This window comes from Malaclemys terrapin, chromosome 13 (genome assembly GCF_027887155.1).
Source record: "Malaclemys terrapin pileata isolate rMalTer1 chromosome 13, rMalTer1.hap1, whole genome shotgun sequence".
NCBI classification, from domain to species: domain Eukaryota; kingdom Metazoa; phylum Chordata; order Testudines; family Emydidae; genus Malaclemys; species Malaclemys terrapin.
Genome location: NC_071517.1, coordinates 18,099,049 through 18,114,959, shown reverse-complemented (window position 1 = coordinate 18,114,959; position 15,911 = coordinate 18,099,049). Strand labels below are relative to the sequence as shown.

Sequence of the window (15,911 nt, the reverse complement as noted above, 5' to 3'; positions counted from 1 at the left end):
TCATTTTGAGGCTCCTCTGGCTGGACCATTTGCCAGCCTGAGTGGCCTGCAGCATATAAAAGCTTCCCCTGGGATCCCAATATGCAATGTACGCTGGGATTATAGCATCCCTGGTGCTTGTGGTATGTGGGCAAGGGGGAGGAGCTTTGCTTTTCCCTCTGGCCTTGTGAATGATGAGCTTGGTGTCAAAACCTGATAAGCCGACAGAGGTTCTTGAGCTCTTGTTATCCCTTTGAGACTGCAGTGGATAAAGGACAAGGAACCTGGAGTCTTCCTTCGGTCCCCTGCCATCCCCACCACCACAACCCACCTGCCCTCACTTGGGGGCCTCCGGTTTCCTTACTGCTGCTCTAGCTGCAGTTTTACTTCTGTGGTTATCAAAGGTTCCGTTTGATAAGCCTCTAATGTAAGAGGTTTACAGCTTGGCTCTACCGAAACTTGCCTCAGGTTAAAGCTGTCTGTCTCAGCAGATAGCAATTGAAATCCAAGCACGTGGACTCCATAGGTTTGGTTATTAAGGGGGAGGCTTTACAGAAGAACAAACTTTGAAGCAGCATCTGTCTATAAAAGAAATGAGCACAGCCAGTGCGATTTGTGCTCCCTGCGCTATCCGTGTGTCTCTGTAGAACTGTCGTCGATGCTCCGTGCTTTGCAGTGGTACCCAGATCTAAGCAACTCAGCTTGCAAAGTTCAAGGTGGTTTGCCTGGCCCCATGAAACTCAGCCTGGGATCTGGAAGTCAGAACCCATTTGACTAGGGTGAGCATATGTCCCATTTTTGGCCAGGACAGACCCCCTTTTGAAACTCTGTCTTGGATGTCACGACTCTGGGCATTTCTCCCATTTGCTCTTGCCCTAGGGGAGGTGCAGAGGAATGTTCAGGTAAGAGCAAACGGGAGAAATGCCCAGTTTTGCCAAAAAAGTCATGATGCCCATGATGGTGGCTCGGGTGGGGGCAATGCCAGGCCGGGCTCGGGCCAGTCCCCCACAGCTACACCCAATGTCCCATTTTCAGTTAGGGAAATATGATCACCCTACACTTGACTCCTGCATAATCCCCAGGAATAAGGGTTTGCAAAGCAGCTTGTCCCCTCCTCAGTTCCTCTTGAGCAACTGTAAGCAGGACTTGGCCAGGCAACTGTAGATAAGCAGTCTCAAAGGTGACCGCCCCGTGGCAGGGTGCAAGGAAAAGAGAACGCAACACTGAGGCTGTGTGGAGTGCAAGGCCTCTGGCATGGTTATTTTTCCCTGTCCCTCAGTACCTCCTGCTGGTGGGGATGGAGCGGGACAATGTCTGTTCACCCCTCATGGTGGAGGGTACAAAGCGCTCTTTAGCCTGGATTGGTGAAGCACAGAAGGAAAGTCTGGGGGTCGAAGACTACTGGAGTGGCTTGGCTAACCTGCGGCGTGTGCTATCACTGTCACTTTCCTCTGACATCCACTCCCCTGGGAGCCTGATTCTGCACCTGGCTTCCCTGCCCCCAACATGTAGCTCTCTTGCTCTCTCTGCCCTCATCACTTTCCCACATGCACCTGGACAGCCGGCGCCTCCTTGCCGGTTACCATGGTTAGCCCCAAAGAGCTGTGCAGCGAGCCCAAAACCAGGTCTGGCTCACAACAAACTTAGAACTTGGGTCAGAGTCACTAAGGCTGGTGAGCTTGAGCTGGTTTTGGGGGGTTACAATAGCTTCTCCCCAAATCAGCTGCAATTTCAGCTGAGTTTCTGTCCCCCAAAGATCAAGATTCTTCATGAGATCTGAAGTTGCATGATCTGAGACCCATAGCCCCTCCCAGGGCTGGACTTGCTTCTGCCCTGTCCTGGGATACCCTGAGCTCACAGCTTGGGGGTGTTGCCCTGGGGTTCCCAGGAGCCACAACTCTCCTCTTGCCATCCAAGGGCAGGCTGCTGTGAGAGGGCACCTCTTCCTTCTGCAGTTCTCGTGGTAATGGGAGACTTTTAAGAGGGGCCCGGACTTCCATGCCTCACAGTGGCTGGAAAACTCTATTCTTTCCTTGGCAAGCTCCCGGCTGAGTGTTCACAGGCTGGGGAATTCGTGGCAGTCTAAACAAGTGCTGAAACTCTCTGCCGATCACCGGAAAACACAGGGTATGCAACAGAGCGTGCGGGCGGTGCTCAGTGCATGTGAATGGGAGGGTAACCCTTGCGATGGATCACTGAGCTTTATAAGGACAGGTTGGACAATCATCTGTCGGAGATGGTCTAGGGTTAGCTGGTCCTGCCTCAGGACAGGGGGCAGGACTAGATGGCTTCTCAAGGTCCCTTCTAGCCCTACAGGTCTGAGTCTGAGGCCCCAGGATGGGATCTCCCATCATCCCCTTCCTCTCTCCTGCCTGATTAAATACCACAGCAAGTTTGGGAGAAAACAGGCTTCCTGAATCTGTACAGATAAGGGCAAGGGGATGGGGCAGCTGCTTATTTCAGGGCTCCCACAGAACTGAGATATTACTTTTGGTGTGTGTCTGTCTGACTGACTGACTGAATCTGGGAGTCTTGCCATGTTCCTGAAACTGTCTGGAAGCCACCCACAGGTTTCTGGTTCGGGCAGACAGAAGGGAGAAATGAGGAGTAGCCAAGCAGTTTCAGTCCTTCTTCCTGATGGGCTTAGTCTAAAGCATGCACTCTGTGGAGTCCATTTGAATGCAGCGAAGTGGGATTCTCGGGGTTAGCCTAGTCTTCAGGTAGTGCGGAGCACCCAAAGAACCTGTATCGGAGAGAAACTTCCCAGGTGACTTGCTTACAGGAGCTGAAGAGAAGCACGCCTTCCCTGGACACGTTCTTTCCAGTCAGCTCTTTCTTGGTCCGTCCTCTGCCTTTCTTCATTAGTGCTCAGCTGGGCAGCCCCACAAAGAGCCAGACAACACCTCACTGTATTGCCCAGACCCTTATCTAGGTATAATATAGCCCCCACTCTGGCATTTGAGCACTTGCGAAGACAGGAGCTATTATCCTTGTTTTACAGCTGGGGAAGCGAGGGGCAGTGAAGTTAAGTGACTTGCCCAGAATTACACGGGAAGCCTGTGGCAGAGCTGGCAATTGAACCCAGTTGTCCTGTGACCCTCTGGTGGCTTCAACACAGGACCATCCTTTCTGTGGAGCAAATCTCTCTGGGGACCTTTGCCACCATGGGCACTACTAATGTCCTCTACAATACTGCTGAGAGCTTCGATCAGATTCCTGGAAGTGTTTAACTCGTGGGTCAGTCTGGATTTACCAGAACTACTTTAGTCCCCTAATCCCTGCCACTAAGGTGTGGTTACAGCCAGGAAAAGGTCTACGCAAAAAATGGCTCCTTACTCCGGGGTATTGAGAAGCTGCAAAGTAACTACTTTCCTGAACAAAATCAGCATAGTATGTACTGACCAGAGATGGCCAAAAGCTTCGCATTCCAACCTTGGTCTCTGCTACCAGCTCCCAGGAGCTGCTCTTCTCTAGTGTGTTTCACTCCAGCTAATTAAACAGTGTCAGATGCAGGAACAGACTAGCACAGGTTGCAACAATGTATCACCTCTTAATTAGAAGCATATGAGAAAAACTAACAAGATCCTAAATAGAATACCTAAATCAGCCTATTTTGTTTACAGTTCAGGCATTCAGTATCAGAGGGGTAGCCGTGTTAGTCTGAATCTGTAAAAAGCAACAGAGGGTCCTGTGGCACCTTTGAGACTAACAGAAGTACTGGGAGCATAAGCTTTCGTGGGTAAGAACCTCACTTCTTCAGATGCAAGTAATGGAAATCTCCAGAGGCAGGTATATATCAGTGTGGAGATAACGAGGTTAGTTCAATCAGGGAGGGTGAGGTGCTCTGCTAGCAGTTGAGGTGTGAACACCAAGGGAGGAGAAACTGTTTCTGTAGTTGGATAGCCATTCACAGTCTTTGTTTAATCCTGATCTGATGGTGTCAAATTTGCAGATGAACTGGAGCTCAGCAGTTTCTCTTTGGAGTCTGGTCCTGAAGTTTTTTTGCTGTAAGATGGCTACCTTTACATCTGCTATTGTGTGGCCAGGGAGGTTGAAGTGTTCTCCTACAGGTTTTTGTATATTGCCATTCCTGATATCTGACTTGTGTCCATTTATCCTCTTGCGTAGTGACTGTCCAGTTTGGCCAATGTACATAGCAGAGGGGCATTGCTGGCATATCACCGGCTCATTCACCTGCACGTCCACCAATGTTATATATGCCATCATCTCCAGTTCATCTGCAAATTTGACACCATCAGATCAGGATTAAACAAAGACTGTGAATGGCTATCCAACTACAGAAACAGTTTCTCCTCCCTTGGTGTTCACACCTCAACTGCTAGCAGAGCACCTCACCCTCCCTGATTGAACTAACCTCGTTATCTCCACACTGATATATACCTGCCTCTGGAGATTTCCATTACTTGCATCTGAAGAAGTGAGGTTCTTACCCATGAAAGCTTATGCTCCCAGTACTTCTGTCAGTTCAGGCATTGTTAACCCTTCTGTTGCTTGATGAAACTCTCTGCAAAGGGCAAAACACTTGAACTGTATTTGTTTCCTGTGTTTCTTTTGCACCCATAGCTGCTCTGCCTACTGACAAAAACAAGACTTCCTTCTGTTGGCACGGCTAAAAGCAGGTGGGGAGATACTATGGGACAGCAAACCAGTGCAAAAGGTTTTGGGACCTGTGAGCTTTCTGGATGTTTGGGGGGAGGGGAAGAGGTGTATTTTGATCTTCTGGGTCCTGGAAGGGTGGGCGTGGAGGTTGGGTGTGGGGCAGAGGCTGGGAGCTCTGACAAACTAAGCTTACTCTGAAATGCTTTTGCAAATTTAGTTAGAAGCTAGTGGCCCCGCTCGTTAGCTGAGGCTTGTCTGACAGCATTTTTCCTAGGAATTTTCTAGCACTAGCATTGATCTAAACAACAGAGATGGTTTTAGCCCAAGCTGCCATGTGCTGCCCAAATCTGGCCCTTAAGAGAACCTCTGATCCTGTTAAATGTGACTGATTTCTGGGGCCAGAGCCAATGCTTCATCAGTCTAGCTGAAAGAACCAACCAATCCCCAAACCTAATTTATTCCCCTTTGTGATCCCAGCCATAAACCATTGGATTGTGTTTTTAGCCCAGGCCTGGATCATTAGTATCTATCCCCTGCAGGATTTATTGAAGAGGTTGGAGGAACCGGTCTGTCATGGTGGATGATCAAAAACATAAGACACAGTTTAGTGAGTCCTCTTTAATATCAGCTGAGATAAAGCTAGAGGGAGCCTTGCAAGGAATGGAATTCATGTGGGACAGACAGTGAAGGAAGCCTGTAGATCAGCCCTCCTATGGGCCATTTCAATCTGTAAGTCCCTTTAAGAGAATCTTTATTGAAGGGGTCATGGCAGAGGGAGAGCTTGTCTGCTTCCCATCCTCTTATTAAGGAGGGAAATGGTTATTGCAGCCTTATAGAGGGCAAATAAATAACTCAAGATGACTGTGTGGCCTCTGTGTTGGCTCAGTTAAGGTTAATAAAGGGGTTCTGTAAACATTAGCCCTTCAGTGCTATGTGTATCTCTGCCCTTACGGGTCGTGTGAGCCGCTGCTGTTTAGCTTACTGACAAACTAGCTATTCACATGCTCCCCAATGAGTTTGTCTAGTTGTGCCCAAATGGGCCGTGTTTTCCGTCTAGCGCATCTTCAACCGAGCGAGATCTTGTTCCATAGTGGAGGGAGTCACTTGTCTGACTTCACTCTACGGGGTGCCGGATCCCTGCGCTTTCCATCCCACATCTCTGGGCAATGTCTTCAAACACATGGGTTTTGTGTTCCACTCCGAACAGGGACAGGGAGCAAAGAACTGTATTGATTGCAGGAGGAAGCTGTTTCCACTGAGTGTGTTGCCTCATTGAAAGCAAAAGCATCCTTAGTAAAGAGGGAGTTGGAGTTCCAGTGATCCACACCCGCAAGCTGAGGTTACTTGACTAATGTGTGGCATGAGCAGGAGAACCTTCCCCTGTCAAAACAGACCTGGGCTGAATGGGCTACAGGAACCGCTTTGCTATGTCATCCAGCAGGGGGCACAAAACATGAGCCGGTCTGAAATGTTTGCTCCAGTAGAGGGTGCCAGCACACATGTACCCAAGCCAATATGCAACCATCTCCTTGTGTGAAGAAATATCCCAGAGGGTGTGGGAAATACTGTTAAATTCTGCAAAAAAACTGTTGGTATGCACAAAGCCACTGCCTGCGGAGTTGGCCCCACCCTAGTTAGCAGAATGTGTTCTTGATGCATGGTGTGAACGGGAAATTCCCATAAAGGTAAAATGGAGACAGTTCCAACTCCAATTCTGACTCTCCTTGTCCTCCAGGTCAGAGTGGCTTGGGGAAGTCCACGTTAATCAACACCCTCTTCAAATCCAAAGTCAGCCGGAAATCCGTTCAGCCAGCTTCTGAAGAGCGGATCCCCAAAACCATCGAAATAAAGTCGATCACTCATGGTGAGTCTCTTGGGCACACACGCAGCTTGGGGGTGACAGAGTTCTAGAGGCTCCTCCTAGGCCAAGAGAAGCTAGAGCATCTTCTCCGTATCCACCAGCCTAGACTCCTTTATGCCGGAACGCAATCAGCTGAGATTGCTGGCAGGGTATCGTGCCTCACAGGGGGAGGAGTTATATGGATTATTGAAAGAGCCAAGCTGTGTAGTCTCTTCTTTATAATGCAGTTGAAATGCCACTGATGTGATAGGATGCTGTATCTTTGGAGGGCTGCAGGTACCAAGCCTGCAGCTGCTTGGAGAGATCTCTGGTGGTAAGGCAAGGCTGCACGCTCGGCCTGTCTCTGCTTGCGGCCTACACCATCCCTTGGACATTTCTGTTTCAGATATTGAGGAGAAAGGCGTCCGTATGAAGCTGACCGTCATTGACACCCCAGGGTTTGGAGACCACATCAACAATGAGAACTGGTGAGGAGAACACTGCAGCCGAATGGCCCCGGGCTGTGCTGCTGCTTGGCTGGCAAGGGCTTTTGTCATGCAGACCACCTATGGGGGTGGGGGCTCACTTTGCACCGCCCTTCCTTCGGCCTGGGGCATGGAATGGGCCGTGGCGCATTGCAAAGATGTGGCTCTCATTCTGCCCAGCTTGGCTGTCGAGGGGCGGGGAGGGAGACTGGAGATGCTGAACAGCTGGGCTGATGAGCTGCAAAGGGAAACCAGATAATCATGCTAGCTTCCTTCCCCAGGAGGCTCCAGTGCAAAGGGCTGTGGTTAGTCGGCATTCTGTCTGCCAGGGGGTGGAGCCCAACCATCCCAGAGTGTCGCTTCACGGGCAGGGCAGGTGTCCCTCCCCCACAGCCTCCCCCCCCCCCCCCCCCCCCAAAAAAAAAAGGCTGAGGAATCCTGCTCTTTGGGCAAAGAACCTGGTCAAATGGTGTGGAGATGGCATGGGGAGAGCGGTGCCCCACTGGTGGTTAGTTACAACCATCCCCTCCCTCTGCCCCCCACACCTCAGGGCCCTGGGGCAAAGCGCTATGTTGCGCTGCTCTCAGCAGGCCGAAGGCCAGACTCTGCCCTAGATTTCCTAGGAAATGGCCAGGCAGTTCCATCAGCAGCTGTTAGAGAGCACCCAGCTGCCACTGCTAAGGAGGCCACCCATCTCCTCAGCCCCAGCATCCCCATCATGCTGACACGACTGATCCCCTAGCCCTTCCTGTGTCTGCTGGAGAGTTAGCAGCTGTGGGGAAAGTCCTTGGACGTTCAGAGGCGGTGGCTGCCCCATGTGTCCCACTCATGGTGGGAGGGTGCAAAAATAATCAATTTATAAATATCTGTATCTCCCCCCCCCCTCCCTCCCACACACACACACACACACACACACACAATGTGGTGATGAGGTTAACCTTGGAAGCATACAGACAAATTTGAGTGTGACCAATCTCTGGGGTGGGGCACACAAGCACTTTTTTTTTTTTTTTTCCAGCCACTCCCCTGCCCCCCAACCTCTCTCTAAATACATCGTCTAGGAAAGCACTACAAGCCTGTTAAACTTTCTGGGGCACTGGCAGGTCTCCCGCAGTCCGGGCAGTCGATGGCTAACTGCTCTGCTGCCTTTCCCAGAAGTGACTCCTGGTGAAGGGATATGGCTGGGATCCTGGGGTGGATGGGGAAGAGCAGGAAGATGGCAGGGCTAAGCTGTCAGGCTTTCCAGGGCTTATCTGACCCTCCTGGTGGTGTTCATTAAAATTTCTGTTCTGAAACGGGCCAGAGCCTAGTTGGTCACAGGATGTCCATTACTGCAGCAGTAAAGGGCCTACTGTGGGCACTAACACTTACGAAGCCTGCTTACCATTGTGAGAGGCTCACATTTGGATGGTGGAGCCCAGTTGTCCTCGTGAAGTGGTTGCAGGCTCTGCACTGCCTCCTTGCGCTAGAGGCGGAGTTCACAGCCAAGAAGCTGAGCTCTCTTGCTGCCACGCATCCTAGTTGTTTCCCTTGTTGAGTGCCAGGACTGGGAGGATTCCTAGAAAACTTGGCTCCTTTTAGAAAGGTGATAAAACAAGATTTGCCATTCACACAGGACTTGGGGGATTCTTTTCTTAGCCACCTGCAGCTGTGGTATGAAACATTCCCGTGCTTTTACTTGGGGGCCCAATTCTGCAAGATGCTGAGCACTGTCCACTCCCGATGACTCCCCCTTTCAGAATCCAATGCAGAGCGTAGCCTGTGGGTGGTTTTAGAGTCCCTGCATGAGTCCCGTCTCACCTGTGTATGTCTTTCTGAACAGCTGGCAGCCCATCATGAAGTTCATCAATGACCAGTACGAGAAGTACTTGCAGGAGGAGCTCAATGTTAACCGGAAGAGGCGGATCCCAGACACCAGGGTGCACTGCTGTATATACTTCATCCCAGCCACCGGCCATGCGTATGTACCCTCCTCCTCAGGAGAATGATCTTTCCTACTGAGGATGGTGTGTGTGTGTGTGTGTGTGTGTGTGGTGGGGGTTTATGATCAAGATTGAACCTACTTGCCCCTCTGGTGCTAGCTGTCTCTGTCTAATCTTCCCCAGAAGTTGCTAAGAAATTCAAAATCACTCTGGTTTGTGTGGCCTTACAATAACTTTTTCCAATCAATCATCTTTAGTGCAAATACTACATCCTGTTTAGCCAGGTTCTGGTCACTTCCTGTATGTTGAAGCATGCACACATGGACTGCTAGGTGCTCTATATACAATCCCACACAAGTAACATATGAATGCAGTAATTCCTAATGCTTATAGCTAGCTCCCTTCCCCATCTAGCGCTGCTAGTATTAACACAAAGTAATCCTAGCCAGGCATAGGTAAAACAAATATGCAGGCATCACTTCATTCCCCCACCCCGGGACGGATTAAACAGTCTGTAGCATCCCAAGAGTCCATGTGAGTAGTGGCTAGAATCTGATAGTAATGTGCTTGCCAACGTTTAAAGTGCCTCCCTAGCGTGCTATCCGTTTTTGTTAAGCAAGGATCCAGTTGTCCTAGCAGTATAGAGCAGATCGAACCAGTTGGTACTGAGCCTGAAGGGGGTATTTATAAATAGAGCTTTTAGCGTGGAAGTGATCATGGCCTATTTCATGTGTAGCCTCGTTTCTGTCCCTGGCACCTCTAAAAAGCGAGTGTCCAAGTGTCGGGACCTAGAATTTTCATTTGGTTTGTGGCGATTCCTTCACTCAAGATCTGGCCTCGTCTACATGGGAAGTTTCTTCTGTATAAACAAGGTATGAATTTAACCTTATATAGTTATACTAGTCTAACCCCCTGTGTGGACACTCTTGTTTGGATATGAGTCACTTGTTTTGGTTTCACTTATATCACTTGGGAAGGGGCTTCAGCTAAACCAAAAAAAAAAAGGCACTTTTCTACTGGAATAATTGTCCTGGTGTGGAAAGTTAGAAAGGTATAACTATACTTGTGTAACTGGCCAAACTTCCACATGTAGACAAGACCTTAGAGTCCCCTTCTCCATTGGCTTTAGAGAAAAAAGTCCTTGTCAGTGTGAACGGCCCTGCACATACATTAGCATAGAGCAGAGATGGTTGCATATGTGCCATCTGCAAAGACCCCAGGGTCCTTGGATTGTCTGATTGGGCTGCTTGCCTGGACTCTTTATCTGTTGTAGCCTTCTGTTAGGGGCAGAGGGAGCTGATGGAGTTGTCTGCCTCGGGATGATCAGATAGAATAAAAGGCCTTTTCTAGAGAAGACTCTAGGTCTGGTGACCTGGCAAATCCCACTCTTCGGCAAAAGAAGAAAAGGAGGCTGTGAGCCCCCCGCTTGTGTGCAAGGAGCATTGGAGCTTTAGAAAGGGTGACCACGTGCAGGCCCTTGAACCCTTAGCACTGCGGCTGTGCCACTGACCCGGTCGTGCACCCAGCAGCAGGAGTCTGCGAATGCAACTCTTGAGGTGGAGCAAATGACCTATTCCAAGGCCCCCACCCCCTCCCTGGGAAAGCATGGAAAGCGCCGTCATTCTGTGTGTGGCCGTCGTGTGTGCGGGGGAGGGCACTGACATGTTAGGCTCATCCCTCTGCCTGTGCCTCTCTAATGGCATGTTCTGGTTTCTCTCACCCGGCTGCTCCCAGGGTAACAGTGTTTGCATGGAAGTCCGACTCTCTGCTTCCTTCCTCTCGCTCTTTCTCTCTCCCTCCCCCCTGCGCTCTCTCCAAAGAACATGTGTTTCCAATATAAGAAAATGGCCCTGCAGTTCGAGAGGCTTCATTACCACGCTGCACGCAACAGGCTCCTTCCCCTGCAATAGCCTTTGGCTGCGTGTAGCCTGATACCCCAGCTGGGGGTTAGAGCCCGCTCGCTTGGCTGCCGTCTCAGGTTGCTTCTCCTAGGGCCACGGTTTCCTGCCCAGGTGTCAAAGAGGACATCTGGCTCCTGACTTTCGCCTCCCGTTGGAGGATGCATATATCCCGGGGAACAGCAGGACACACTGAGGCCATAGACTACAGCTCAGGGGGAGGGAGGGCCTTTAATGGGAATGTGGAGTGGATGGGAAATGCGGGCTCTCTGAGTTGTAACGTGCAGCGTTTGAGTTCCTGATGCCACTCTCTGGTTAGTTTCAAGTCTACTTTCTCATTGCCATTGGCACTTTCCTCCTGCCCTTCATAATCTCCCCTGCTCTCCTATGGAGTTGCCCCATGCTCAGAGATTATGGGCTAGCACAGGGTGGACTCTCTTCCCGCTGTAGAGTGGAGTATTGTTTGAAATGACCATAAGCCTTTTCAGAGAGTGGTGAGCAGGGAGGCAGCTTCCTGTAGTTTTACGTAAGCAAGGCACATCCCTTCATGTTGGCTTTGTGCATCTCTAACACAGGTGTGAGCTGCAGATGCTAGTGTAACCCACACACCTTCTGGGTGTGGTGTTTTGTTCCATCTAGTGGCACTGAGACCACAGAGAGATTAATGAGTCTGCTCTGCAGCCATGTGGCTTTTAGCTCAGACAGTAGAGACTCATCCATTTAGCTCCAGATTTGATCCAGCCTGCCGACGTTATACTAGCACTGTCTTGAATATGCCACAAGTGGAGGGAACTGGGACTAGAACCCTGGATGCTTCCGCTCTCCAACCTCAGGCCTCTATCTCTTGAGCCACCTTAGGAGGTAATGACAGGTATTCCTTTCATTCTGTGGATCCCCACTGGGGGCAACATCACACAGATCGCAATGGGATGGATCACTCCATGATTACCTGTTCTGTTCATTCCCTCTGAAGCACCTGGCATTGGCCACTGTCAGAAGACAGGATACTGGGCTAGATGGACCATTGGTCTAACCCACTATGGCCATTCCTATGCTCACCAGAGGTGTCCACAGAAGGGATAACTCTCTGAGTGTGGTGATTCAACCTATCGGGATGCTCCTGCCTGAATAACCTGCTTTAATTTGGATCCCAGTTTTTCTTGGCAGCCAGCTCCCTCTCCCCAGTCTCACGGACACATCTTACTACTGTCAATCATTTGCACCAACTACAGAAAACATGCTAGGGGGCTTAATCCCGATGTCATTCTGAAGCTCCCAGCGCTGTTCGGATTGTCCTTTTCAGGGGCGTTCTGCCTCTTCATTGACAGTGGGAAGTGCTGCTTTCCAGACCTGATGATTCAAGGACAGAGCATTACTCTTATCTTCCCTTCCCAAACTGCACAGCAAGGATTCCTAGCACCCTCTTGGCAGCATGTGGCTGCTTCCGCAGCCAGCAGTGTGCAGAGGGTTAGTTTAACCTGCAGTACCTTGTGAGGATGGGGACCGGCTTGGAGTTAATTCTGCTTTCTGTGCCAGTTGCATTTGGATTAATCCCTGCTCCTCTGGAGCTGGGTTTTTTTTGTCGCCGTCATAAACATTTAACATACATTCAGAACCCACCAAGACTGGTGAATCCCTGAGTGGCTTTTACGAGACTGTTGAAGATAGCACTCCAGTCTGTGAGCCAGAGATATCCTGTCCCTTTATAGCCCCGACCCGATAGACCGCTCGGTTCCATTTCAAACTCCGCTGTAGACGTTGAGTAAAAGGTTTGTCTATTCCTCCCATCGAGTGGAACCCAAGAGTGAATCAGCTGATGACTTTTCCATCTCCTAAGGACACATTCTCAGCTCTGTCTCCCATCAGTCAGGAGTCCAGGGCAGACAAAACTAATCTAGTGTGTGCCCTGCCCTCCTCGTAAGGCCCCAGTAAAATGATGTTTGCAAAGACTAAGTAACATGCTGGCAGGGGCTTTTGGCCATGGAAGTAAAGCCCCAAATACTCACCACCCAATAAATTCCACTGCAGGCTCTGCATGATGTCTGGAAAGCACGGCTTGACTCTGAAAAGTGACTGTGAAATATAGCACTTTCTCACTCGCCGGCTGTGCGGCCTGTGTGTGTTGGAGCCGCTGCTTCTGACTGTACTGACACCATCCAGTTTCCTCTCCTGTTAGTCTCCCTGCTGTGGGAGAGGGAGCTAGATTCAGTTCCGGCTTGTGCCTCAGCAGGTTCCTGTTGCGCACTTAGGTATGTCTACATGGAGCTTGCTTCCTGCATGGGTAGACAGACACACACTAGCTCTGCTAATGACTTGCCCGAGTGTGTCCTCAGGGGGTGGGTGGGATTGTGCTCAGGTGGCTAGCCCAAGCCCCGCCCATGCCACAGCAGCCAGGTGCTATTTGTAGCACCCTAGCTCGAGCAGAGCTAGCAGTGCCTGTCCACCTGTGCCGGGAAGCACCCTCCCAGCTTCTGTGCAGAGGTTCCCTTACTGGCGGTGGTGGTGGTGGAGCCCTGTGTGACTCCGCACAGGTGTATTGCTCAGTGTACCAGTCGGAAGATTTTATTTCTTGCTGCTGGTTCAATCTGAGATGCCACTGACAGGGTATTGTGTGTCTGGTCCTCACAGCGGCTTTTATTCCTTAACTGCATTGTAGGGGAACAAGCGAGAGCTGAGTCTGCCCTACAATGCTCCTTCTAATTTTTTACATCCAGGTGCGGAATGAATTTTATGTGCACCAATATGGAGGTGATGTGTGGCGGGGAGGGGCCGAGGGATTCGAAGTGGGGAGGGAGCTCAGGGCTGGGGATGCGGAGGGGTGAGGGCTCTGGCTGGGGATGCGGGCTCTGGGGTGGGGCCGGGGATGAGGGGTTTGGGGTGTGAGAGGGGGCTCAGGGCTGGGGCAGAGAGTTGGGATGCTGGGGAGGGGTGTGGGCTCTAGGGTGGGGCTGGGGATTAAGGGTTTGGGGTGCAGGCTGCCACAGGGCTGAGGTGGGGAGAGAGGACTACCCCCACCCCTCTTTTGCCACAGCAGCTCCAGGGCTGAGGGAGATGCACCTCTCCCCGTCACAGCCCTGCATGCCCCAACTTGCTCCCCACCCACCCCCTACCTCTGTCCTCTCCAGACCCCGGTGGCTGTGCACCTGTGTGACCCTTGATAGCCTTCTGCGTGGCCATGCAGCTTAGAGGGGAACTTGCCTGCCCAATCCCACCTATGCTGGTGAGCCCAGTTGTAGATAACCTGAAGGGGCCATACACAACCCCAGCAGTAATACCCCATTCCCTCCCACAGCCCCAAACTCTGTGGGGCTGAGTAGTGGTCACATAACAAAAAGGAAGGGAAGGGTTTTATAGCCACCCAGTGTGTATATTTCAGCTACATGGAACAATCCCCTGCCACAGTTCCACTCAGCTGCGGTTTGTCCTCTTTCTGTAGAGATCCTTTGCCTGTGAGGCAAAGGCAGTTTCTCTTGTACATGTTCAGTCACAGATCTGGGCTTCCAGAGAACATACTGGGAAAGAGTTAAAATATAATCAGTTGCCTCTTGTGAACTGCACCCACAGTCTGCTTATGACTCTGGAATGCAACACTGCTCACAGGAGATCCTGCAGGCTTTTGTACTGTGATCATCCATCTTTTCTTGCACGCTTTATTCAGCAGTGAAAAAGTTAATGTGAGCACCAAAATGTTCTTCCTTAGGTTCCAGAATCAGCCCCCCATAGGGACAAATAGGAGTTCCCATGCCAGGAGTGCATGTGCCCTATAGACTGAAGCAAACAGCACCAGCTACTCTACACATGCTTTTCACCACCATAAGGGCCAGTTATTAGTCACTGGAGGACTCTCCTGACCCCTGCACAGTACCCTGAGCCAAAAACGCCTGGCTGTGCTGCTTTGCTCCTTGCAATAGGGAGTGGGGATGGACTACCTGAGGCTAGAGTAAGCCATCTCTTCCCACTGCTGCTACAGTGGCCATATCTATCTTGCATGTAACATCTATGAAAGGGTTAATTTGTGTGTAAGCCGGCTCCCAGTGCTAGTGACTTCTCAGGTGCATTCAGCCAATGAATTTGTTCTGCTTTAATGTTTGTAACTTAGTCTAGCACTAGAGCTTTCCTGGCTAGGCTTCCAGTGAAAGGGCCTCCTTTGGGGAAAGTCCTATGGAACTTAATAGAAAATGGTATTTTTCTATAGGTTTGGTTTTTTTTGTTTTGTTTTGTTTTGTTTTTTTATAAACTGTCCAATAGAATTTAATAGCAAATTGTATAGGATGGTCCAGAAAACAGACAGAAACATGATTTGCTCTGTGTGAAACTCAGTTACTTTTCTAGAGCTCTATTTGTTTAATCCCTGTGACTTTCATTTGATAGGAGAGTAATAGCATTTTCAAAGCACTTTTTATAAAGACAGCCAATCAAAATTCCTAACACTCTGTGTGGGAGGAAGAGAGGGAAGTGGTCCCCACGTTAAAGGTGAGGGGACTGAGACAGAGGATATACCGGGTCTAAGACCACACACCTTTAAATTGTGTCAGTGGCAGAGCTGGGGTTTGGCTTCAAAAGACCTGGATCGTCTATCTTATTCCTGGACCCTGCTGCCTATAGGCTCAGAACCGGCCCTGTGTGCTCTGCTACTAGCAGGGAGCTGTGACAAAATGTAACTCCCCAGCAGCCAGCCTGGCTGTCCCATGCCCTGTCCTGGTATCGAGCCCCGAAGCAGGAATGCTGCTCGCTGCGCTGGTGTAGGAAGAACTGCTGTTTGGGAAAGTCCGCTGACCTCGGTTCTCCAGCAGTGGGAGGAAAGAGCTCAGCAGGATGCCAGGAAGCTCCCCCTTGGGGACTCTGGGAAAGCACAGGGCCCCACAGTGCACAGAGCTTACTCCGTTTGGTCTCTTCTGACAGTGTCTTACTATGGGGGGTGTAGGTTGGGGGATTACGGCTTCATGGATGGCCTAGGCCTACTGGGGTCAGATAGAGGACCTGGCTGATAATAGAGAAGAGTTTGCATCTCTGAGTCCTGCCGCTGACCCTACAGGGCATGAGGATTGAATTGCACACATTGGAATTTGTCTGCTATGGTGGGGTAAAAATCTTCCTATAGACTCAGGGCCTTCTTTTCAAAGACCACACTGGGTGAATGCTGGGAGCAGTGCAGCCTGCCTCATGG

General features: G+C 50.5%; 1 protein-coding gene across 5 annotated transcripts in view; it reads left to right on the top strand.

Annotated features, from left to right (window-relative positions):
• Positions 1-15,911, top strand: part of SEPTIN9 (septin 9) — a 252,992-nt gene that overhangs the window by 218,393 nt on the left and 18,688 nt on the right. For all 5 annotated transcript variants that reach the window (XM_054047105.1, XM_054047107.1, XM_054047106.1 and 2 more), the window contains 3 exons: positions 6,335-6,463; positions 6,846-6,927; positions 8,747-8,884. In XM_054047105.1, the coding sequence (XP_053903080.1) occupies positions 6,335-6,463; positions 6,846-6,927; positions 8,747-8,884 (349 nt within the window). The remainder of the gene's footprint in view (positions 1-6,334; positions 6,464-6,845; positions 6,928-8,746; positions 8,885-15,911) is intronic.